Source organism: Cnephaeus nilssonii, assembly GCF_951640355.1.
Source record: "Cnephaeus nilssonii genome assembly, chromosome: 16".
Classification (NCBI taxonomy): Eukaryota; Metazoa; Chordata; class Mammalia; order Chiroptera; family Vespertilionidae; genus Cnephaeus; species Cnephaeus nilssonii.
In genome coordinates, this window is record NC_137087.1 from 12,713,715 (window position 1) to 12,740,349 (window position 26,635).

The window sequence follows — 26,635 nt, forward strand, 5'->3', positions numbered from 1 at the left end:
GTTGTTCCATTGACGTCTGTTGACCAATGACTCTGTTTCCAGGCACTCTTCTAGGTGGGGATACAACAGCTGATGAACAGGACTTCTGCTCTAAGGAATTGTGTGGCCATTAAATACGCAACCAAATAAAGATTATGTTGTAGACATAAATTACAGGGGGAGAATTACAATTTTGATAGAGTGGCTACTTAAAGTTAAATGGTTAGGGAAAGCCCTTTCTCTAGAGATAAAATTTAAGCTGAAATCTGAATGACAACAAACAATTCAGCAAAGATAGAGGGAAGTGTCCTGGGCTGGAACAGCTAGTGCAAATGCCACATTCAGCTTTGAATGTAACTTACCTACAAATACTTCTCCTTGTGCCTAGCCCTGTGACATGCCCAAGGAAGACATTTGATAAATGTTCTGAATGAGAAGGTTGGAAAGAGAGGAGTCAGTGTTGTCAGTAGACTGAACACAAATGGAGGGTAAACTACAGATACAGAGGTGTGTGTCTGTGCACGTGTGAGTGCACACGCGATCATGTGTTTGGTAGAATGTCTGTGCTTGTCTCTTCTATAAAAAAATGTCTGTAGGAAAATAGCCTGAGAATCTGTTATTCTAGAGGGTCAGTTGCCGAGCTATAGAGGTGGATGCATGGGAGGGGCCAGTAGAAGGAGGAGTTTAGGGTATTAGAGAGCTGCCCAGTGCGGCTGAAGGGTCCACCATCAGTCCTGGAGAGCTGCCCAGTATACAGGAGTTCTAATAATGGTTGTTTATTAACTTGGGGTGAAGGCCAGTCCAGCACTGTCCCGGTCACCAGGCTAATTGGGCCTGACATTGCTGAGGCATCTACCAGAGGCCTGGGCTGGAGGACAGCTTCCCTGCCACAGCCTTCGTGCTCTGAGGAGGCCCTAGTAAGTCATTTCTGGAGGACAGAGGCGGAGTCCTGGGCCAAGAGTCTGGCCACTTGACTTGATCCTCATGAGGTCCAGGCAGGGGCGTTGGTGGGGTTGTCAGGCCCACTCAGGGTCTCCGTCTCTCTGTGACCTGTGCTGTTTATGTTCTTCTTGGATCCAGTTGACTATCAGCAAACTAAAGGGTTGTCTTTTCAGTCAAAGGGAAGAATGGAAGTGGGGTATGTTTACACCTGACCTTGGCCTTCGGTATAATTGGGGAAGGGGGGTGGGCAGGAAGAAGATAGAAAAAGGAAAGGTGGAGAAAATGTGATAAAGTTTCCTTCCAACTCACTACTTCTCATTGCATTCTGGAAGGAGGAAAGGATTCAGGGAGCTGAAGGGTAGGCAAGAGCAGATGGTAGTTATGCAACAAGGACCAGCAACATTGGGATTAGTGGCCAGAGAGGAGCAGAGGGAGAGGCCCATGGGGCTGGGCTACAAAGACTTTCTGGAACAGGGACCAACTTGAGCAAAGGCTGGAGGGGACTCTGACAGCAGGGTGGGGGTACAGAGCTGGGGGGCCTCTGGGAAGAATGCAGAGAAGCCTGCCAGGAGAAGAAGAATGAGCTGAAATCTGGCCAGGCCGAGTATAAACAGAAATTTTAGGAGCCTGGGTTCTGGCTGGTAAAAAAATAAAAATAAATAATTGCCTCACAATAGAAAACTTCAAACCAAGGAAAGAAAGCAAATCTAAGTCTTATGTGGCCAAGATCAATGATCAAAGAAGGTTCCTTGGGAGGTTCAGAGCCCTGCCTCAGGGAACTGTGGGTCCTGAGATCCAGCAAGGGCCGGTCATAAAGTAAAAACTGTAGATGAAATGGTTGACACACTTGGGGAAACAACTGCGGTTCTGAGGTTAGGTGGACCCAGAACTGTAAAAGGGATTGTTATGTGAAATGAGAGAATGGATGTCATAACCAGGTCCTGCCAGGAAATGGGCCTTGTGGGAGCTCAAGGCTCCTGCTATAGTTTGAGTCTAGCTCTCAGGCCCACAGGACGGGAAGAAGAGGGAATCTGAAGCCTGCTTGATCCTCACAGACTGGAGTTGAGAGAGGAGCCGAAGCTCACACAGGCAGTGAGCTTGCCTTTGCTCCAGGCCACGAGGAGCAGAGCTAGGTCATTTCCAGACCCCGCGGGCTCTCATGCATAGGGCCTGCCTCACCCCTAAGCCTTGTACCCACATGGGCACTGGAGGCCCAGGGAGAACGGGCTCCTGCCAAGTCCTCTTGCATCTACCTTGGCTTTAGCACTGATTGAATTCTAACTTACTTGTCTGTCTCCTTAGTAGCCTGGGAGAAACTCAGAGTCAAAGCTGGTATGTCTGCTGTCCCCAGCACAGGGTCCAACACACCAGAGGTGGTAGCGAATGTTGGCTCCACAGGATGAGATGAAATTTTTTCCCTGCACTCTCTCCACTACCAGGTGAGGACCATGTTCTGGTTTGTATCACTTCCCACCCTTCTGTGTGTGGTGACAGTGTCCTTCTCAGAACCCACAACCTGTGAAGATGCCCAGAAGGCCTGCTCAGTGATTGCCTGTGGCATCCCGGTCACCAATGGCACCCCAGGCAGAGATGGGCGAGACGGAGCCAAGGGAGAAAAAGGAGAACCAGGTACCCAGGCTGGTCTGACTTCTTGAATCTTTACTCCCCAGAGGGATCTGGGACAGAGCCATGAGCAGGCTCCCCTTACATTATGACGGGCATGAATCACTCAGGGTAATTCTTGTACATTGTCATTCCCTCCTAAACAAAGACGCTGCTGTGACCTGGCTCCCACATTCCACGCAGGAATCGGTGGTGTGTGGTTGTCCATGAAGAGGTGGTATCTGCAGCTGGGCAGCTGGCGCTGGAGGCAGGAGGGCTTTCTTTCTCAGGTCACCACTAGTTTGCTGGTGGTTTCTGGCATCAACGTGAATCTAGTGCTGAGCTTTTGGAGGAAGAGAATGAGTGACAGACACTGGGCCACATGTCCTTCATCTTCCAACAGGGCAGGGGCTCCGAGGCTTGCAGGGCCCTCCAGGGAAACTGGGGCCTCCAGGAAGTAGAGGGGCTCCTGGGCCGCAAGGAGTGAAGGGCCAAAAAGGAGATCGTGGAGACAGTTCAGGTAAGGAGCTCATCTCAGCATGGCGGGGCTGAGGGGCCTGGTCCTGGACCAGGAGGACCTGGTGGAAGGGGCCCTTCTCCAGTGCCCCACTGGCAGACCTTACCTCTGCTTCCTGACCCAGCACTCTCACTCCTCCCAGTCCTACTTGGGGTCTGAAGGGATTCCCACAGGCACCTGAAAGCACACTTGCAACCCTGCCTGATACTCCTCATGGATCCTGCAGATGGACCAGCTCCCTCAGCTGGAGCAGCCAATGCCAGGTTCCAGGATGCACAGGAGGAAACCGGTCCCCTCGGGTGTTGGGTTTAAGCTTGTTGTCACAAGAGTGGCATGACGATGGTCTGCTTCATGAGATCCCTGATCAATAAAGTAATGAATAGAGTAACTAAAGAAAGTAATTAGTACCAACAAAACAAAACTGATGACCTCACATAAATATGTGCCCACCGGCCCATCACGATTATAAGAATGTTAAAGAGCTCGCCTGAAATGAGAAATGAAAGCATGATTAAGAAAATTTTTCAAAAAGGAGAAAGAGTTCTCTTTTCCTATAAATGTGTATAATAGCACAGTATTTAAGCAGTAAGGGAAGAAAAGGATCCAGAGCTATAGTATGCAAGTTACCGTTACTGCTATTGCTATTACTAGTTTCAGAGTTACAGTTTATAAGAGGTATGAATTATGTCTGAGAAGGCAGGAATCCAGTTATGTTTTGTTTTTTTTGCTTCCTTTTGTTTTCTTATTTTTCTGGAATAAGCATACTTCTTAATAAGCATTCCCCCCCCTCACCCCCCAAAAATACTCTGTTCTTGAATTTAGGGTCTTTTTCTCAATATCTGCCCTCTCCCGTTGCTTTGCAGTTACGGAGACTAAACTGGCTAACTTAGAGAGCAAGCTGAGGAGCCTGGAGGCGGAACTGGACCGCATCAAAAAATGTAAGCCTTTTCCTGCCCCACTGGGTTCCCGCTCTCCCCATGTCCTTGAGCGCTCTGGGCTTTCAGGAGGGTGGAGGAGAACTGACAATTGTGAACACGGATTATATACCAGAGCCTGTGCTAGATTGGCATTTTCTCACAATATGGTCTCATTCCGTCCTCTCATCACTGCTGTTTGTAAATTACCCTTATTTAATTTACAAGGAAGAGGAAATAGGTCCAGGAGTTGCAGATAATTCATTCAACATCACCCAGGTGGGAAGCAGCAAAGGAAAGATTGCATGGAGGTCTGCTGCCTCCAAATCTTCGCTCCGTCCGCAGCACCCACTGTTCTCAGGTGGCTGTCCCTGCCCCTTTCTGTCCTGGCGTCCCAGCCTGGCAGCGGGGCCCACGCCTGTTTCCCTGTCCACCTGCATGGGGCACTTTGTGCCAGGGACTGTCTCAGGCACAGGCTCCCCAAGGAGAGGCGGGCTCTCCGCCAGGGCCTTCCCCACGCTGAGGAGCTCCTCCTCACTAGGACCTGACCTGAGGGGGTTGCACAGGAGCTCTTTATCAGAGTCCTGACTCCCCGACAAGGGCTTGGTCACCTACTGGCCAGGCTCCAGGCCTAGTCAATCCCACCCATCCTTTGTGATTTCAGTACAAGCCTTCTCCTTGGGCAAGAGATCTGGAAAGAAGCTCTATGTGACCAACGGTGAAAAGATGCCTTTTTCCAAAGTGAAGTCTCTGTGTGCTGAGCTCCAGGGCACCGTGGCCACCCCCAAGAATGCCGAGGAAAACAAAGCCATCATGGACGTGGCCAATGACCATGCCTTCCTGGGCATCACAGATGAAGCGACCGAAGGCCAGTTTGTGTATGTGACAGGAGGGAGGCTGACCTACAGCAACTGGAAGAAGGATGAGCCTAATGACTTTGGCTCAGGGGAGGACTGTGTGCTCCTTCTAAAGGATGGGCTGTGGAATGACGTCTCCTGCTCTTCCTCCTTCGTGGCGGTCTGTGAATTCCCAGCCTGAAGAGTTGGTCCCTCAACCCTGACTTGGCTCTGCTGAGCTTTCTGCTGCCCTAAAGGAAAATTCAGTGATGCTTTCCTCATGCCCAGTGCTGACTCATTCTTTGGTGGGGATGGGAGGAAAATGAAGGGATGGGTTTGATTATGGGGTTAGGGAGTGAAAAGAGGCTGACATGAGGGTTTCTGGCGCAGTTCTTGGCAGAGGACACCCTCTGTCTTGCCTAGAGCATGGCACTGGGTCACAGTGAAATCGTGGAAAGGGCCAGTCTAGCCTTCTCCTTTCTCAGCGAGGACACTGCAGCCCGCCACAGGGACCCATGGAGGGCCACATCTGTGTCAGTCAGCAGCGGATCTTGGTCTCCAAGAGATCCAGTTGCTTTTGTCCAAGTGCTGCCACTACTAGATGCCCTTGATCCCTCCCCATGGCTCGCCCAGTCCTATCTGTGACTTGGATGTGTCTTTATTGCTCACTAGTGGCCCAGTGCACAAAATTGATGCACATTAAAAGAGGATTAATTAGAGGAAATAATTTAATATTGCTATTTGCCCTTTCTCTATAATAGAAGTGTCAGAGATGAAAGAAAATTAGTAAAATGTATATGAAAACCTTCCTCCTGTCTGAGTCTGGGGTACACCACGGGACCCAGAATAAAGTTCCCGCCCACCCACATGTGCCTCAAAATCACATGAGACCCAGACCCGGCCAGCCCCCCCACACCATTGGGTTAGATCCAGACCCAGCCAGTCCCATACTTGTCAAGCCCCACCGGGCAGGGGGCATAGCCTCAGGTCCCCTGGCCTGGTGATGGGGCAGGAGGCATGGCCTGAGGACCCCATCAAACTCTGCTGGGGGGGGGGTGCGGTCTGAGGTCCCCTGGCCTGGTGCCATTTGGGGGACATGACCTGAAGTCCCCTGTCAAGCCCCACCTGGTGGGGGGTGCAGCCTGAGGCCCCCCTACCTGGTGGAGCAGCCTGAGGTCCCCTAGCCCAGCACCAGGATGGGAAGTGCACCTTGAGGTCTCCCGTCAAGCCCCACTGGGTGGGGGGCATGGCCTGAGGTCCCCTGTCAAGCTCTGCCAGGTGGAGGCAGGGCCTGAGGTCCCCTGTCAAGCCCCACAGGGGTGGGGGAGAGCGTAGCCTCAGGTCCCTGTTGATTGCTTCTTAAGGCTCCTTATGAGAACTTGGCCTCAGCTATGGGTACAGCCATCTTTGTGACAGAGTGATGGTCAATTTGCATATTCCCTTTTTATTAGATAGGATATGCTGCACCAGAAGATCCTTCACCTACTGTAACACCTGGTAATATGCAATGTCCATGTTAGAAGTCCAAACCTGTAGAGAATGTTTATAAAGGTTTATCTGAACCGAACAGAGGATACGCCTGGAAGCCAGACAACAGTCCGAGAAAATGCTTTTAAAATGGCAGTTTGTAGCTTCCTTTGTGCACTTGGAATTGAGGAGGGAACTAAGGGAGATAACCTGAAGGTGGAGGAAAGCAAGGCAGGAAATGGATTGCAGGGTAGGTAACGAGATTCCATGCTCTCTTGAGGGTGGTTTCTCTTGAGGGGTCTGAAATGAGGCCGTTCAAAGGTGTGTTAACTCTTTTACTAAAAACACTAGATGCCTGCAGTGTGACTACTCACTGTGACCTGCCCAGTTAGAAATCTGTGATCAGAGCACCCTGGGAGGTTACATTCCATGGAACCCCTTTTTGCTACCACACCAATACGGTACCATGATTAGTCCCAGGAATCCCCAAGTGGCTGTGGCCTCCTTATAGCCACCAGGGCAATCTTGAGAACAAAGCACAGCCTTTCGTTCCAGCATACCTTTAGGACACTGATTTGATATGGCGCATGCCAGCATCACTGTGGGGGGAAGAAGGTCAGGCAGACTCCTGACCTCCCTCTTCACAGGGCACTCTCAGTCTCAGTCTGTCCTGTTCAGTGTTCCCTTCCTTTGGGGACATCCTCATCCCATTATAGGTCAATGGGTCCATTATTAGTAGATACAAGAGGAAAAATTCCCCAATGGTGAGCGTCACTCCCTGTGGGTCAAATGATGCAGCGTCAACCAGAAGGCCGACCAAACCCGCCTATGAGCAGGATTCTGACACTGTGGGCCCACAGTCCTGCTCATGACCATGCATGTTTGTAGCAATCTCAGGGTCGGTGGAGCTGAGATGCTGGAAAACCCATGCAGCAAATGGAGAGAGTGAATTGCAGCTCCACTTCGAGGCCATTCACCAAACAAGGTTGAAAAATAGTTCATGAATGTGCCAAAGGCCACTTAATAAGATGTTTTTGTTAAAATTAGTTTTCTATTCTGTTCTTCTTTGTATCTGAACTCCCAGAGAGAGAACCATAAACTTAGGAAGTGCTTGATGAGTATTTGTTGAATGGGTACCCCCCAAAAAATGCCCACATGGACACACGGAGTGGATTTGACAAGTGAATGTAGGGAGAGGCCTCTCCCAGGTGCCCTCCTTCTGCAGGACTGTGGGGCAGGGGTGAGAGGTGGCCTGGGAAATGCTGAAGGCTGGTAAAGTAGGGGTGACAGGGCAGGACCTGTGTCACATCACTAGATTTTCAAACCCACGAGACGCTCTCCTTCAAGCACTGCACCGGGGGCAATGCCAAGAGTAATTTTGTGATGTCAAGCAGAACAATTCTCTACTTTCAATTAAAGTCCATTCTGCTTACCAGAGGAGTGGGAGGCTACTTCAAGTTTAGAGGCACCTATCAAACCATTCGTCAAGGCAAATAGAAAAAGGAAAGTCCAGAAACTTTCAAGAAGAAAGGAAGATGCACATATGATGACTCAGCAAAGAAGGATTACTGCAACCAAGCATGAAAGTTAACGCCTGAATTTTTCTACAGCCAATAAAACAAGGAGAAAACGGACTGGTAACCATTATATAATTATTTCTATATTTTGTAAGGGGTAGGGGGATAGTGCTCTGCCCTGAAGGGAATGTCTTCGTGTTTATACTGTGCATAAAGGACAGGATCTTTAGGTATAAAATTGTAGAAGACAGTCATGTACTTCACATGGATTGTTTCCCAGTATGTACTAGTCAGGGAGACAGTAAAAATCTACAGGACAAGCTCAAATTCTTCCATTCCCCTTCCAGCCTTCTCCTCTGCCTGTTATTCCCCTGACCTCACACCTGATCATCTTTTCAGAGCTCCTCTCTCTAAATGCATCTGCCTGCCACGATTCTGCCTCCATCTAGGATTGAGGCAACCACCTCCCTGAAATTCCCTTCCCAATTTTTATCAATAAGTAGTGGAACCCATGCAAGTTTGCTTGGGTGAAGATGGCATAAATCTAAAGATACAGGATTCTCGTGAGAGTCTAACGATAGTAACTACAGTTCATCCAGGCTTCCCAGGACCTGGAACAAGAGGGACTTATGGATTCAAGGAGCCTCTCCAGACACTCTCTCACTCCCTCAAGGGCAGGCAGTTCCCTTAATCCAGGGATATATGATGATGACATCTCTTGCAGAGGGGACCTAATGAAACCAGGGGCTCCAAGAACAGGTTGTTGGCCTTAAGCAGCACATTCCCCTTGGACTTCAGGAGTGGGGAGGACTGAGTGACCTCTTGAGCCCCGCTGTTTGCCAATCCCTCCCCAGGCTGGCTTTTGGACCAAGAAACTCGCAGGCCTATCTGAGCTGCAGTTTTTCTCTGCTGCCTCTTGCAAAGAGTGAGGACCCAAATGTCATGGCTCAGCGCATTCCTGGACAGGAGGCTGGTGCTGAGACCTCTGTGGAGCCTGGGCTCTGAGTCCAGGGTTGTGCCCAAGGGAGACAAGGCCTGGGTGTCTGTGCCATGTTGAGGCTGGAGGGGAGGCAGTAGGTTGGTGGGAAATGCAAGGTTGGGAAGCATGTCCCTGCCTAATGCATTGGGTGGCATGTGAGCTCCCCGGGCCTCAATCTCTATATCTAAATTGCTCAGTCAAGGCTTCTCCCTGCTAAAGCTGGAGGAGTCAATGGTCACACAGATTCAGATCCGTGGGGCCTATTTCAGGAGCAAACGCTGCAGGATCTCACAAATTTTTTCAGTCTTGGTTACCTGCCATTTTGTCCAAAGTCTTTGTGGCCTGAATACTGGTCAACTATTTCTCAAGTCCATCTAAAGCCAGACCGAGTAAGTTAGAATGGCGAGTCCACCTTGCTCTCCAGATGGGAACCTGGAATTTAAAGTTCATGTAAGTCGACAGTCTCCTGAGGGAGTACAGACCCAGCCAGTGTGATTTGCTCCCACCACCAGAGGGGAAGCAGCTACCAAAGCTTGCAACGTTCAAGGCCCGGCTCCAGCTGGGCTCTGCACCTGGAATTGCAGGGCCTCACTCCTGCAGGATCATCTTTTTATGGAGCCCTACAGCTCTGCTGTTCTCACTCGCAGCCATGCCCACGCCAGAGGATGGGGACCTGAGGTGCTGGCTAATGGCCTAGCATTCACATTCCTCAGCCCTGGGCCATCTGCTTCCCTCTGTGTGGCCGTCAGAGATCCACCAGTGCTGGGTCACAGCAGACCTGGACTTGTATTTGCACGTGGCAGAGGGCCTCTGACCTGGAAGGTTGTTTGTCATAATTGTGTAACTGATCTGTGCATCAGAACCTGCCAAGAATCAGAGATTCATTTCCCGTTAACGAGGAAGAGACTGAATGTCATCATGGGGATGTCGGGAAGTGAACATTGCAAAGTGATGTTGTCTTTGTAACCCTGAGTGCCACCTCATGTGGCTCTTCAGAGGCGTGCCAGCAGAGCTACCTGGAAGGCTTGGCAGAGTCATAGGGTTAAGTTGGTTCTGCTCTGGACCCAGTGCATCAAAAGCTCAGAGACCTTCACTGGGTGAGGTCCCTAGGCGATCCAGATGTTTGGCCAGTTTTGGAAACCACTGCTCAAGGAAATACAACCATCCTAGCAGCTTTCTGCCTGCCTTTTACCTTCACAAGGAGACCCAGAAGCCAGGGGGCCAGGGCTTCTCCATCCGTGTAGCCCTTCAACAGGTGAAGGGGGTTCTGCTTAACTTCACAGTGTCAGATCCCAAATTATCTCCTTCAGCTGCTCATGGCCCACTAGTAAAATGCAACTGCTGACCCAGACCCTTCCCTCTGCATTTCCAGGGTCTGACTGCCTCCTGGCTTCAGGCAATGTGCCTGAGTCTGGAACATCTCTGCTGAATATCAGAGAAGGTGAGGCACTGCGCAGGTAAAACCCTGAGTGGGGAATTGTGTGCACATGATTTGGGGTCTTTGTGCATGTGTGAGTGTGTGAGTTTCTGTATAGAAACCAGGAGACCCAGTGCTTGAAATTCCCAGCATCCTGCTGTTAGCAGCTTCAGCCCCTACTTCCCCACCCCTAACCCCAGCCTATATCCAGGTGTTTGCTCTGCACACCCCTCACTGAGGAGCTTTGGCTTGGGTGATGGCAGGGGCTCAGTGTGAGGTACGTGCATGCTTGGTCATGGACAAAGTGTCCACAAGTGGCCTTGAGCTGAGTACTACCACCCCTGGGCTCAACAGAGATTGTGTGGGTGATAACATGATCCCCCTCTTATTGTCGCCATTGTCCTCCCCTTCAAAGCCTTTATCTGACCATCAAATGTAAGGCTACTCCAACCCCAGTCCCCATTACTACACCTAGGTTTATTTTCTTATTGGCCGTTGTGGACATTGTAATCATCCTGACCATTTACTTGTTTGGTTTTGTCAGTGTAGCAAAGTCATTAAGAGGACACTGGAGCCCTGTCTGGTTTGGCTCAGTGGATAGAGCATCGGCCTGCAGATAGAGGGTCCCAATTTCGATTCCAGTCAAGGGCACATGCCTGGGTTGCAGGCTTAATCCCCTGTAGGTTGGTGCAGGAGGCAGCCGATCAATGATTCTCTCTCATCATTGATATTTCTATCTTTCTCTCCCTCTTCCTTCCTCTCTGAAATCAATAAAAATATGTTAAAAAAAAAAAAAAAGAGGATGCTGGAGCCAGACTGCGTGGATTCACACCCCGTGCAGCTGAGGTCCTGAGCAGTCACACACACTCTGGGCGTTGGTTCCCTTCGTGGTAAACATGGGATATGACTAGTGCCCCCCTCACAGGGCTGTGAAGAATAAATGGACTGGCACAATAAGGCAGCCAGAAGAGCACTGGCCCTGATGAATGCCGTGCAAGCATTCCTTCTTGGTGTTACTGTGATCAATATGATAAGCTGAGTCATAAAATGAAGTCCCAGGGCCCAGAACAGGGCTGGGGACCACCTCACTCTCAATAACTGTTGAGTGAATAAAGGAATAAACAAACAAACAAACAAACGAAGGAATTGCAGTGCTCCCCCAAAATGTGTGACCCCACAACCTTCTCAGGTGCTTGACTGAGCTCCAAGCTGGAACCAAGAGAGAAGCTGCTTGGAGAGACTTACTTTGTAATATGGCTCTGGGCACAGCTTCCTTTCTTGGATATGAACAGTGGCTTCATGCTGCCCTCTGCTGGTGTCTCTAAGACAGGGCGAGCAAACTCAGAGAGCCAATATGGGGGCCAGGTGAGTGGTGGGGCCCTTGTCTGCAACTTCAGATGTTCCTGCTTTCTTCCCTGCTGCTCTGATTGCAATACCCAGTTAGAATGCCTTTCCTAAATGCCCCTCCCCTGTAGGGCCAGGGCCAGACACACTGTCCCACTGGGTGAGCAGAAAACCTCATGTCCAGCAATCCCTGGAACTGGTGGAATTCTCTGCTCCGGGTCTGTGTGTCTCTCTCATGTCCACACCTTCACTGTGAGCTCTTCAGACATCCCCCCTCCCCCCATCCTCCTTCTTGTCTGCCCGCCTCAGCTCTCTGCGTCTAGGCTGAAGTCAGAATCCCTGCCAGGACAGGACTGGCTCTGTGGAGGCTGGATGTGTGGGCATCCCCCTTAGCTACCTCTGTGTATCTCTGTGACGTTCAACCAGAATCAAGCCCTATGCTTCCCTCTTCCACGCCCCTCAGCATCAGCCAGGAGAGACTGTGGACTTGTCTCTGAGCCAGGTTCCGCTTTACGACATTGCCAAGTGTTTGCCTGTGGCCTTTGTAGTGCAGAGGAGTTCAGGCTGAGGACCTGTAACTAAGGAAACGTGAGAGACGGCCTGGGACCAATGAGGACACCAGAGGAGGGCTCAGCCCACATCGAGATGGTGGGGATCTCCTGCAGGTCTGCAGTGGAGATGACTGTTGTCCCACTAGCTGTCAGTCTGTGTTGTAACTGTCCTTGGGCTTCCTGGAAGCCCAGCTGATGGGAGCACCGGGATTATTGCAGAGGACCCAGAAGGTGCCTTCACTTGCTCACTGATTCAGCTCAGTGGCTCCCCCTGGTTGGGTTCCCTCAGGTCCTGAGGAGCCTTGTCCTCTTATACCAAGAAAGCAAACATTAAAGCATGTGTTGCCCCTCTCCTCCCCCATATCAGCAGCAGACATGGCTACTCAACTACCATATCTCAGCGGGGATGAGACCCTGGGGCCATTTGAACCCTGCAGTGACTACCAATGGATCTGAGATGGTGTGTGGAAAAGAACCCATTGTCCAACTCTGCCTGATGCTTCTGCCAAGTTCAGCTTCTTGTTCACTTAACAACCCGTGGCATTGGTGACCACAAAAGCACTATCAGATTTTGTAGGAGAGTTGCCTGTGTGACCCTTTACCCAGCAAGAACATCCTCTGAAGAGAAAACCTTGGCCACCTGTGCTGACCCTTTCTCGTGCTCTGTCTGCAGTTCCTAGGTGATCCTCTCCCCTTACACTGATGAGGTCTGGTTCCCAAGCATCCCAAGGGCAGGGACCAGGAAAGGTGGGGGTGCATTTAGGATGCACCATGTGGAAGGGGTCTGAGGAGTCCAGAGGCGGAAGCACCCATGGTCTGAGATGGAAGGTGGATAGATGCTTCAGAGGTGGCTTAACACCACACTCAATGTCCATGCTTTTATTTTGTCATTTTTAATAATGAAAGTAAAGTACATTTTCCTCTGAGTATAGCTTGAACTCTAGTCCATAAATTTTTGGATGCTTATTGCTGTTTAATTTGAGTTTCTTTAATTATTGCTAATATTGTACATTTTTCATGTTTCATTACTATTGGCCATCAGTATATCTTATTTCATGAATTTTCTCTTCTCATCCTATCTAATAAAAGAGTAATATGCAAATTGACCATCACTCCAACACACATGATGGCCGCTCCCATGTGGTCAAAGATGGCTGCCCCCATGTGGACACAAGATGGCCACCACAAGATGGCCGGCAGGGAGGGCAGTTGGGGGGACCAGGCCCACAGGGGAGGGAAGTTGGGGGGATCAGGCCTGCAGCAGAGGGCAATTGGGGGCTACCAGGCCTGCAGGGGAGGAAAGTTAGGGGCAACCAGGCTGGCAGGGGAGGGCAGTTTGAGGAGATCAGGCCTGCAGGGGAGGGCAGTTGGGGGGACCAGGTCTATAGGGGAGGGAAGTTGGGGGGGACCAAGCCTGCAGGGGAGGGCAGTTGGGGGCAACCAGGCCAGCAGCGGAGGGCAGTTGGGAGCAACCAGACCTGCAGAGGAGGGAAGTTAGGGGCAATTGTGCCAGCAGGGGAGCAGTTAGGCATTGATCAGGCTGGCGGGGGAGTTGTTAGGGGGTGATCAGGCTGGCAGGCAGAAGCAGTTAGGAGCAATCAGGCAGGCAGGCAGGCGAGCAATTGGGAGCCAGCAGTCCTGGAATATCAGAGGGCTGTCCGACTACCTGGTGAGATTGGGCCTAAAAGGGCAGTCAGACATCCCTCACAGGGTCCCAGATTGGAGAGGGTGTAGGCTGGGCTGAGGGACATACCACCCCCATGCACGAAATTCGTGCACCAGGCCTCTTGTTCTTAGATATTTCTCTTCTCATTCCTACTTCAATATTCATCATTTTCTTTTTAAATTTCTTTATTGATTAAGGTATCACATATTTGTCCTCATCCCCCCATTCCCATCCCACACCCCTCCCCACACATGCCCCCACCCCCCTGTTGTCCTTAACTGCTGGTTAGGCTCATATGCTTGCACACAAGTCCTTTGGTTGATCTCTCCCCTTTACTCCCACCCTTCCCTACCCTCCCTCTGAGGCCCGACAGTCTGATCCATGCCTCCTTGTTTCTGGGTCTGTTCTTGTTCATCAGTCTATGTTGTTCATTATTTTCCCTAGATGAGTCAGATCATGTGCTATTAGAAATACACTTATAAGAACTGAAAATGAGACAAGAAATAATGGTTATGGTGACAGGCAAATGAATCAGTCTGTAGTGAGTTTCTTTCTGGGCCAACAGTTCTTTTGAGATCTAATTTCAATGTCCAACAGTTCCTTATGTGTACATGTCAGCACTGACATTACAGTACTGGATGGTGGACAAATGGTGGTAATGCAGGTCCGACTCTCTCTGATTTGGTCCTGGGCAACCTGCAGTGATGCACAGCTGCTAACTGCTAGTATGGGAAGGCCACATCAGCGTCTTCTGTCTCTGCACTGCTTCTCTTCTGTCTTCATGGCTGGAGTAGTCCTGTCGATTCCTCTCTGTTGCTGGAATCCACATGGTCTCGGAGTTGTTTTCTGAAAATATACAAACATATTCTCGACCAGAAGTTAATAAAGGAATATTTTCTATAAATTTGACTTGGGATCCTATTTTATTTTTTGCCCAAATGATTTTCCTCTGGCTTGTTTTGTCACCTTGTGTGTTTTTCATGGGTGTCTTGCTTTTAGCCTTTTTTTTTCTTTCTTTTTTTTTAAATTACTTTATTGATTAAGGTATCACATATTTGTCATCAACCCCCTCCCCCCATTCCCTTCCCCCCCCCGTTGTCCGTGATCACTGGTTAGGCTCATATGCTGCTTTTAGCCTTACAATTAATTTTCTAAAGTATTAATTTTCTAGATGTAATTTACTTACAGGATATTTTTCCTTACATGATATTCCTCTACTATCCCCTCCTTTTTTGATTTAAATGCTAGGAGGCTTTTGAAAATTTTATAATGTAGTCTTGATGGCTTTTAAAGTTTAATTTTTTGCACCATAATATTACTGTTTTAGGTGCACAATTTTATCATGAGATGAAGTACCAATAAAAATTTTAGTTAACACTTTAGGAACACCTTTTTGTCCAGTACAATTAATTTTTCTAGAATATTCGCTTGTTTCAACTAGCCAATTTAAATTTGCCTGAAAACTTGACTACTATTTTACTGTCAAATTTATTACTCCAACAACAATCCTATTTTACTCTGTAAATATTGGTGGAAGAGATTATTTGCCTTCTTGAGTAGGTCCTGAGCATTCCTGGTGGTAGGCTGGATTTAGATATCGTAAACCCACTTCCCCACACCATGGGTACAAGACAACTCAAACAATTCTTGTTGGAGTGAGAGGCCTGCTGCTGTCGGCCAAGTCTCTGTCTGTCACCTGGGCCCTGATCTGAGCTGGGCATGGGAAGCACGAAGCAGCCATGGGGGCAGGAGACCTCCCTCAGAAGGGGTGAGGGTTCAGGCCCCTGCAATGTTGGGGGGGTGAGGGTCTGTGCCCCACCTCTGTTGATCCCCAAATTCTCTACTGATGGCCCCTCTGCGACTGTGCCTGTCTTAGGTTGTTCCTTCCTTGAGGAATCTTACCCGTCTCAGGCTAACCAGCCATCCTCCTGGGGCCAAGCAGGGTGACGTGAGATTCAGTTTTGTCTCCTTGGTAGCCTATGCCCCCGTGGCCTCCATGCCCAGCACCTGCCTTGGGATCTCCTTGCCTGCTGGCGGGGCCCCAGCACTAATCACATATCTTGTGGAACCCGGGTTTCTTCTCCAGGGAGGGCTCAGTTCGCCCCACTGGGTGAGAGACAGATCCATGGCACCAGTCATCACGAGACTTCAACCTCAACATGAACAGAGAGCTCATGCAACAGCTGTGAGCAATTGAATTGTGAGAAGAGGGTCTCTCTTGGCCTAAAGGGTAAGAGGGACCAATATAGAATGCTCAGGTGCCTTCCCAGGAGGCCCTCTACACAATGAAAAGGATTAAATCCTTACATGTCCTTTTTAAATTGCTGCCAGACATTCAAAGAATTAGTTTGTACGTTTGCTTGGGATAATTGTATATTATGCTGTTGTAATTCTAAAGTATCAAGAGATGTGTTAAGTTTGTCTCCAAGCACCAAACAGATGTTGTTGTGTGTTTTTTTATCCCCAAGGGTGCGAGGAACTATTATAAGTACTGGGGGTGATCCAAATCTGGGAAAAAATTTAATGATAGTGTAGAATAATATCATGTAAGGATATTCTTTGTTCTAGTCCATGGCAATTCCCTTTCAAACTGGCTGTCCATTTCTTTTTATATAGACAAGGTCTTAGTTACATTTTCTGCACCTCTACGGGGGGCACGTAGTGATAGTAACGACACCCTTTCTTTGGTGTCCACACAAGCCAGAAACCTCTCTTTAATTGTACACACAAAGGGGCATTGTTTTGATTTCGTGTCATACAAAAGGGAAGCTGGGTGGAGACCCCTGTGTATTTATACTTTCTTGCCCCACCCATGGATCTCCTGGATGACCAGGGTGTTTGGTATTATTGGTAACTACATTAGTCAGGGGATCAGCCCGTGTAAGGGGTCTTACCCATGAAGGGTCAGGAGCATAAGACCAAAATACTTACCCTCTTGTCCCAGGTAAAATTACCGTACATCTGATGATTGCTAGCATGGCTAGAAAGGCGTTCTCAGGCATTCTTGGGTTTCTGGTTACCTCACAATTTCTTCCCTGAGGTTTGACGTTCTGATTGATGTTTCTCTGTTTCTGGATCTATTTTCCTCCCCATCAGTTTATGTTGTTCATTATATTCCACACATGAGTGAGATCATGTGATATTTATTTTTCTCTGCCTGGCTTATTTCACTAAGCATAATGTTCTCCATCTCCATCCATATTGTTGCAAATGGTAAGAACTCCTTCTTTTTTACTGCAGCGTAGTATTCCATTGTGTGGATGTACCACAGTTTTTTAATCCACTCATCTGCTGATGGGCACTTAGGCTGTTTCCAAATCTTGGCTATGGTGAATTGTGCTGCTATGAACATAGGGGTGCATATATCCTTTCTGATTGATGTTTCCAGTTTCTTGGGATATATTCCTAGAAGTGGGATCACTGGGTCAAATGGGAGTTCTATTTTTAGTTTTTTAAGGAAACTCCATACTGTTCTCCACAGTGGCTGCACCAGACTGCATTCCCACCAGCAGTGCATGAGGGTTCCTTTTTCTCCACATCCTCGCCAGCACTTGTCATTTGTTGACTTGTTGATAATGGACATTCTGACAGGTGTGAGATGTTACCACATTGTTGTTTTGATTTGCATCTCTCTAATGATTAGTGATTTAGAGCAGGTTTTCATATGTCTCTTGGCCTTCCTTCTCTCTTCTTTCGAAAAGTGTCTATTTAGATCAGTTGCCCATTTTTTGATTGGGTTGTTTATCTTCTTTTTGTTAAGCTGCATGAGTTCCCTGTAAATGTTGGAGATTAAACCCTTATCGTTGACATCATTGGCAAATATGTTCTCCCATGTAGTGGGCTTTCTTGTTGTTTTATTGATGGTTTCCTTTGCTGTGCAAAAGCTTTTTATTTTGATATAGTCCCATTTGTTTATTTTCTCTTTAGCTTCCATTGCCCTAGGAGCAGTATCAGCGAAGAAGTTCTTTTGGCATATGTCAGAGATTTTTCTGCCTGTAGATTCCTCTAGTATTTTTATGGTTTCCTGTCTTATGTTTAAGTCCTTGATCCATTTTGAGTTTATTTTTGTGTATGGTGTAAGTTGGTGGTCTAGTTTCATTTTTTTGCATGTATCTGTCCAATTTTCCCAACACCATTTGTTGAAGAGACTGTCTTGCCTCCACTGTATGTTCATGCCTCCTTTGTCAAATATTAATTGAGTATAGTGATTTGGATAGATTTCTGGGTTCTCTATTCTATTCCATTGATCTATACGTCTGTTCTTGTGCCAATACCAGAACAGGGGCATTGTTTTGATTTCGTGTCATACAAAAGGGAAGCTGGGTGGAGACCCCTGTGTATTTATAGTTTTGAGAACAGTGGCTTTGAGAACAGTGGTAGTTTTGAGAACACTGGCTTTGTAATACAGCTTGAAATCTGGTATAGAGATCCCACCTACTTTGTTCTTCTTTGTCAGGATTGCTGTGGCTATTCTGGGTCTTTTTTTTTTTATTCCAGATGAATTTTTGGAAAGTTCGTTCTAGGTCTGTGAAGTATGCCATTGGTATTTTAATGGGAAGTGCATTGAAATTATAGATTGCTTTGGGTAGTATGGACATTTTGATGATGTTGATTCTACCAATCCATGAACATGGTATGTTATTCCATCTGTTTATGTCTTCCTCTATCTCTTTTTTCAGTGTTGTATAATTTTCTGCATATAGGTCTTTTACCTACTTAGTTAAGTTTATTCCTAGGTATCTTAATTTTTGTGGTGTGATGGTAAATGGGATTGCTTTTTTAGTCTCTCTTTCTGTAAATTCATTTTTGGTGTATAGAAATGACATAGATTTCTTAGCATTTATTTTGTATCCTGCTACTCTGCCGAATTCATTTATTAAGTCTAGTAATTTTTTGATGGAGTCTTTAGGGTTTTCTATGTACAGTATCATGTCATCTGCAAATAAGGACAGTTTTACTTCTTCTTTTCCAATTTGGATGCCTTTTATTTCTTCTTCTTGTCTGATTGCAATGGCTAGTATTTCCAACACTATGTTGAACAGGAGTGGTGAGAGTGGGCATTCCTGTCTTGTTCCTGTTCTTAGGGGAAATGGTTTTAGTTTTTGCCCATTGAGTATGATGTTGGCTGTGGGTTTGTCATATATGGCTTTTATTATGTTGAGGTATGATCCTTCTATTCCCAGCTTGCTGAGAGTTTTTATCAAGAAAGGGTGTTGGATTTTGTCAAATGCTTTTTCTGCATCAATTGATATGACTATATGGTTTTTATTTCTCAATTTGTTTATGTGATGTATCATGTTTATTGATTTGCGAATATTGTACCATCCTTGCATCCCAGGGATAAATCCTACTTGGTCGTGGTGTATGATCTTTCTGATGTATTGCTGGATTCGATTTGCTAGAATTTTGTTGAGGATTTTGGCATCTATGTTCATGAGGGATATTGGCCTGTAATTCTCTTTCATTGTGTTATCTTTATCTGGTTTTGGTATTAGGGTGATGCTGGCTTCATAGCAGGAGCTTGGAAGTGTTCCTTCCTCTTGAATTTTCTGGAATAGTCTGAGGAGGATAGGTTTTAGCTCTTCCTTGAATGTTTTATAAAACTCCCCCATGAAGCCGTCTGACCCAGGGCTTTTGTTTGCTGGAAGCTTTTTGATGACTGCTTCAATTTCTTCCATAGTTATCAGCCTATTGAGATTTTTAGTCTCTTCCTGAGTAAGTTTTGAAAGGTTGTGTTTTTCTAGGAATGTGTCCATTTCCTCCAGGTTGTCTAGTTTGTTGGAGTAGAGTTGTTCATAGTATTTTTTGACAATCCTTTGTATTTCTTTGGGGTCTGTTGTTATTTCACCTCTTTCATTTCTGATTTTGTTTATTTGGGTCCTCTCTCTTTGCTTCTTGGTGAGCCTGGCTAGAGGTTCATCAATCTTGTTTATCCTTTCAAAGAACCAGCTCTTGGTTTTGTTGATCTTGTGTATTGTTTTTTTGGTCTCTATGTCATTCATTTCTGCTCTGTTCTTTATTATTTCCTTTCTTCTGCTCACTGTGGGCTTTTCTTTTTGCTCCCTTTCTAATTCTTTGAGTTGTTGAGTTAGATGATCTATTACCATTTTTTCTTGTTTTTTGAAGTAGGCCTGTAGAGCTATACATTTCCCTCTCAGGACTGCTTTCACTGTGTCCCATAGATTTTGGGTTGTTGTGTTTTTATTGTCATTAGTCTCCAGGATGTTTTTAATTTCGTCTTTGATCTCATTGATAACCCAATCATTGTTTAGTAGCATGCTATTCAGTTTCCAAGTGTTTTAATTTTTTGGAATGTTTTTATTATAGTTTATTTCTAATATTATGCCATTGTGGTCTGAGAAAATGCTTGATATGATTTCAATCTTTTTTAATTTGGGGAGACTTTGCTTGTTACCCAATATATGGTCTATTTTTGAGAATGTCCCATGTGCATTTGAGAAGAATGTATATTTCATGGCTTTGGGGTGAAATACTCTGAAGATGTCAATTAGGTCCATCTGATCTAGTGTGTCATTTAGAATTGCTGTTTCTTTGCTGATTTTTTGTCCAGAGGATTTATCCATTGATGTCAGTGGTGTATTAAAGTCCCCTACTATGATTGTATTGATGTCGATCTCTCCCTTGATATCTTCCAGCAGATTTTTTTAATGTATTTGGGCACTCCTGCATTGGGTGCATATATGTTTACCAGAGTTATAGCTTCTTGTTGAATTGCTCCCTTTAGTATTATGAAGTGGCCTTCCTTATCTCTTATTATGGCCTTTACTTTGAAGTCTATTTTATCTGATATAAGTATCGCAAGCCCAGCTTTTTTCTCATTTCCATTTGCCTGAAAAATGTTTTTCCATCCTTTCACTCTCAGTCTGTGTGAATCTTTTGCTCTAAGGTGGGTCTCTTGTAGACAGCAAATATATGGGTCATGTTTTCTTATCCATTCAGCTACCCTATGTCTTTTGATTGGTGCATTTAATCCATTTATGTTTACTGTTATTATTGATAAGTATCTGTTTGTTGACATATTTTTCCTTAGTGTTTGTGTTTCTTCTTGCCTTTCTCTTTCTTCTTTTTACAGCAGCCCCTTTAGCATTTCTTGCATTGCTGGTTTGGTAGTGATGAACTCTCTTAGCCCTTTTTTGTCTGTGAAGCTTCTGATTCCACCTTCAATTTTGAATGATAGCCTTGCTGGCTATAGTATTCTTGGATGCAGTCCCTTGTTTTGCATCACTTTGTATATTTCATTCCATTCCCTTCTGGCCTGGTGTGTCTCTGTTGAGAAATCAGTTGATATTCTGCTAGGAGATCCCTTGTAGGTAACTTTCTGTTTCTCTCTGGCAGCCTTTAAGATTCTTGTTTTGTTGTTGGTGTTCGTCAATTTAATTATGATGTGTCTTGGTGTCGGTCTTTTGGGGTTCAGCTTGTTTGGGACTCTGTGTACTTCTTGGACTTGGATAGTTTTTTTCTTGCCAATATCAGGGAAGTTTTCTGTCATTATTTCTTCTAACAGGTTTTCTATTCCTTGCTTCTCTTCCTCTCCTTTTATCCCGAAGGTTGTTTCGTTTTGTGTTGTCCTGAAGCTCCCTTAGGCTCTCCTCTTGCTTTTTAAGTCTTCTTTCCAGTTGCTGCTGTGTTTGTGTGTTTTTTCCTACCTTGTCTTCTAATTCGCTGATGCAGTCCTCAGCTTCTTCTACTCTACTCTTTAAGCCTTCCATTGTGTTCTTTATTGCAGCTATGTCGTTCTTCATCTCCTCTTGGTTTCTTTTCATGTTGGTGACATTTTCATTCAGCTCCTTATAGTTCTCATTGAGTTGTGTGTATTTGTCATCCATCGTTTAAACATCCTTATAACGAATACTCTGAATTCTTTCTCTGTTAAGCTGCTAGCCTCAAGTTCATTTAACTCCCTTTCTGGTGATTCCTCTTTTCCCTCCCTTTGGGAATTTCCTTTTTTTCTTCCCACGTTTTCCTATGATGTTTTAATTGTAGATCCGCTTGCTTTGCTACCCAGGTTCTTTTGGGGATGGTGCTACTGGTGTAATCTCTCAGTTCTCCTGGGCTTGGTAATCTAGTGTAGCTCCCTACTTGAGCTACTTGGGTTCTCTTGTTGTAGGCCTGGAAGCTTGAGAGGCACAACTGTGGTGTCTAAAAGTCAGCAGCTATGGAGTGGAGTGTCCCAGTTTTTGCTGTCTTGCACCCTTAGTTGAAATCACATGTGTCCAGTGGGGACTCACAGTGGCACCCAGGAACCATCTGTTGGGAGAGCTCCCAGTGGCTCCAACTAACACCCTGTGTGTAGATGGGCTCAGGGTGCCTGCCTGTTGTAAATTCGCTTCTGTGGAGGTGTGTTTGCAGGCGCAGAGCTCTGATGCACTCTGAGGGGCCCTGGCACTGAAGTTAAACAGCTAGGGTGTATGTGGGAAGTTATTCAGGAGAAAGGAGTTCAGAGTTTCTGCTGTGGAACAGCGCGTCCTTGGCTGTACAGAATCACACCCAGCAGGGGCTCAAAGCAGCTCCCCAGAGGACCCTGTGGATATATGGGCTCAGGGCGCCTTCCCTTGCTGTGGCCGTGAGTTTGCCCGCCGTTGAGTGTGCACGAACTGGTGGTGCGCCCACTGGCGCAAAGCTCTGACGCACCCTGGCACTGAAGTTGCACCTCAGGGGTGTCTGTGGGCAGTTATTTAGGAAGAGGCAGTTCAGAGATTCTACTGTAGGGCTGCGCACCCTTGACTGTGCAGAATCACCCCCTCAGGGGCTCTCAGTGGTTCCAAGCACTGCCTGGGTAGTGGAGTGCCTGGGTGCCTATGGGCTGGGGACTCGGCGAATCCTGAGTTCCGGCGCTGGGGAGGGGGAGGTTGTACTTACTGCTTTCAGCGGCGCACTTTTGGAGGTGGAGGTCTCAGGGTCCGTGCATCTGCAGCTGGGGTGGCAGGTCTTCTACTAGAGTGGCTGTAGTGACCAGGTTTGCTTCCGATACCAGACTGGGTGGTGGTAAGGTTAGGATTCTAGTCTCTAACAGTTCCGTTCTTAAAGATGGCGGGGTCTCTATGCCACTGGTGTCCTCCCCGGAGTGTTTGCAGCGGCCGCGGGGTTTTGCCAACCAAGACTGCCTGGATTGGAAGCCCCCTGGAAGAACTGCAGGGTCTAACTGTCCCTATTTCACTCACACACACACCCACACACATCCACACACACCTCTATCACTCCTTCACTCGATCACACACTCACCCTCCCTACCTTCCTGCCGTTTGCCATCTTCCGTCTCCCCCTTCATCATTTTCTTGATTTATCTGTTATATACTTTGCAAATAAATGAGCATTTCAATTTTAATCTTACATTGCTTATATTTTTGGCAGAGAAGTTTTATATTTTAATTCTAATTTTATTTTTCCTCTAAATGCTTACCGATATAACTGAGAATTATTAATTGAACCAGTCATTATTTTCCTATAACCATGGCAATCTATTTTTATCATGCATATATGACGTATATGTATAGACATACTAAGGCCTGGTTTTGGTGGCCTTTACATTTGGCCCATCTGTTCCTGTGTTAGTAACACACTATTACAATTATGTTAGTTTTATAAAACCATTTAACATAACAGGACCAACTGCATTCTCATTGTTTTTTAAGTAATTTTTCTGACTGTTCTAGGTTGTTTATTCTCTCATAAGACCTCCTGATGAGCTCCTCCCAGCCTCACTCTTTTTTGGAACTGCGTCTTTGGAGAACTCACATTCGTCTCGTCCTCTTACTATCCTCTCAGGCCCTCTGTGGCCAGGGCCAGGTGTCCTGGGCTTGCTCAAAACCCAGCACCCAGCAGCGCTTGTACCCTCCCCTTCCTGCCCCGATCCAGCCCTCTGATCACAGAACGCATTCCCTTGGCCTGAAGGTGTCATCTGACCTTTGGCCTCGGCCTGACCCCAGCCACTTACATGTGAAATGAAGCATTCAGGGAATTAATAAAAGTGCAGGGAGGCTGGCAGGGGGTCACTGTGCTATTTCCTCAGGTCAATGGGACTGGAAATGTCTTGAAAACACTTTCTTCAACCATACAAACAGGCTTACAAATAGGAATTCAGGATTTCATTCACTCAACTCTTTCATTTTTTCAAACTGTCTTCTTACTAAACAAATATGATAAGTACCATTTTGCTCAGGTAGGGAGGGCCCTTGTGAGTCCCTCTGTGGCTCAAGGTTGTTTGAGTCAGGCAGCCTGAGAGAGACTATATTGCTTAGGTAACTGAAAGTCACGTAGGTTAATATTCAAAATTTATGCAGTAAAGATGGGCTACATAAGCTGCAGTGACAACCTCCAAATCTCACTCAAGGTCCAGGTAGATCCATCCTGATAAATATTTAACATATAAATATTTTGTCTCCTTTAGTAGATACCTGGATTCTTGGCTCTAGTATATAAGCACCTGTAGCTTGAAAAGGTCAAAAGCACCATTAAGCTTGAATTAAGGATATCCGGAAGATAAGAGTAATTGAGAATGCCCTGAACTTAAGCAACTCAGTTCTCAGTGTTTTATATCAAGGGAATTCAGGACAAAGATAGAAGATCTTAACACCAGCAAACATCAGAGTGCGCCCCACTGTCAGTTTCTGATGGGAAGTGGGTTAGTTGAGTAGCAGGAAGGTTGAGAACCAGGAGGTGATCTGAGAATATACTATTGAACTGAGCAGGGGCTTCCCCATGGAGCTGCTGTGGTTGTCACCCTCCACATGTGGAAGGACCCCAGGCTGCTCCCAGGATGTCACCTGGCCAGGTGAGGGTCATAGCATCTCCTTAAAGGTCAGAGTCACGCAGTCCTGGCTTGACTTGGCACCCAGGCTACTACACTAGGGACCAAGCTACTATGGGTGGGGCAGGGCTAATGCTGTTTAATGCCTGTGTTCACCTCTGCCCATGGATGTGAGTGTAGGAGAGTCACTGTGCTCAGAAAGGGTTAAAACCTGAATTTTCTGAAATACTTGCCTTAGTCCTTGGCTTTTGTGGGGCTGTGTCTACAGAACCCAAATCGCCCTCCTTACTTGCTCTCTGTGCTGGAGATAGAACCAGACCCCGTGCTGAGGTGGATATAAAGCTTCTCCTAGGGCCTGGAGTATCCACAGTCCTGGCCTTCAACACCACTGGACACTTCTTTTCTTCCTATTGACTCAGTTATGACATTTACCTTCCACTCTTGTCAAAGAAATAGGTTGCCTTATGTGCTGGGTGGGAAGTGGTCACTTTTAGAGGGACTGCCAGGCCACCATGACCTTGCATGGGTCCCAATGGCCATACTGTGCTGTGTGGTCCACCCCCAGGCCTAGTCTCTTGGGCCAGAGGTGGGCACCTGAGACAGGCCGATTCACTTCCACAGGAATTTTGACCTGATATCAAGCAAGAGTTTCTGATATCTGTGTGACACATGACTGTGCTTGGGCAGCTGAGAACCGGAAGCAAAAGGAGGTGGTGGGAAAAGGAGGAAGAGAGGCGAGGGTGCACAGAGGCAGAAGCAGGGAGACCGCACAGCGCTGCGTGTGCACCCGCAGTCCCTGAGCCACCTCAGAACTCTTCATTCTTAGAAAATATGCCTCCCTGGGCTTAACCCACATCCACTGCTTTTTCCTTTTTATTTGCAATGAAATACCTTTCTCAGTGTCCTGGCGGATGGTGACCAGGTGTGAGTTCTGAATTGAAGATTATTTGCTCACTGTTATATAACCGACATATTTGAGAAGCTGCCAGGACCTGGGGCTTTTTTGTCAGTAACAGGAACAAGGTCTCAGCAGAGAGACTGAGCTGAGTGCTGCTGGGAGGTGTGGTCTTGTTTTTCTTTTTTTACCTATCAATAATCACTTTATTTATTTAAGTTATTTTTCATTTTTAAATTATAGGTGACATACTGTGTTATATTAACTTCAGGTGTACATCCCAGTGATTAGTCATTACATAACTTACTAAGTGATCATCCAGATCAATCTGGTACCATCTGACAACATGGTGATTAGATGTGGCTTTTTGCTCTCAGACCTACTGTCCTACATCTGAAGTGTGGCTGGGGAGTGTTGGGAAGAGGGGTGTGGCTTCCGGTCCCTGGGAACAAAGGAGGGCTGGTTTCCTGTCTGGGGAGGAGTCTTGTTGCCTCTCCTATGAGCCTGGGTTTCATCCAGGAGTCCTTCCAATTTCTTAAGCACAAGTGTCATTAAAATCAACTGGTACACAGAGGCCTTTGGCCCAGAAGTTGACAGGTCAGAAGTATAAGGGTTGGGATCAGATGACCTTTCCACGTGACCAAGTTGTAGCACTGACACACCTGGGGCCTTGAGCAACTCTCCCCCTATATGTGGGATGACGAGGAGGAACTGGCCAGCTGTCTCTGAGGCTGCGTGGGGGGAGAGTCTCCTGGACGGAGGCAAGGGGAGGGCTGAGGGTGAACCTGAGTGTGGCTGGAACCTCTGTGCCTGAGATGACAGCTGGAATGGGGTTTGTGAGGTGGGACTCCCTCCCATGAGCTGACAGGCAGTCACAATGACAGGGAAGAATGAGGTCCTGGTGTGCAGGGATGCAGAGGAGGCTACTCAACTGGGCCACACAGTCCTGCCTGGGAGGCAGATGACCTGCCAGGTCAGTCCACAGCGCTGTGCACCTCCTGGGGCTCAGGCCTTGAAGCAAGGAGCAGCCACTGGAACCTCCCAGCCCTGGGGCTCCAGCTAGCATTGGCCAGAGGAGTCCAGGGCTCCGGGAGAGGTCTGAGCAGGCATGTAATGTGGATGCCAAGGATCTGAGCCCTGGACAGAACAAGCTAATCCCTGGAGTGAGGGTGAGGTGGAGAGAGAATGGAGAGCTAAGACTTGAGCACATCTCCATTAAGTGGTCAAGAGGAGGAGGGGCT

General features: G+C 47.1%; 1 protein-coding gene across 1 annotated transcript; it reads left to right on the forward strand.

Annotated features, from left to right (window-relative positions):
- Nucleotides 1-2,369: 2,369 nt before the first annotated feature.
- Nucleotides 2,370-4,992, forward strand: LOC307112624 (mannose-binding protein A-like; the record flags this gene model as incomplete). Its single annotated transcript, XM_079793411.1, has 4 exons — nt 2,370-2,550; nt 2,927-3,043; nt 3,904-3,978; nt 4,619-4,992. The coding sequence occupies 4 exons, from the start codon at nt 2,370-2,372 to the stop codon at nt 4,990-4,992; spliced, it is 747 nt and encodes a 248-aa protein (XP_079649537.1).
- Between the last annotated feature and the right edge of the window lie 21,643 nt (nt 4,993-26,635).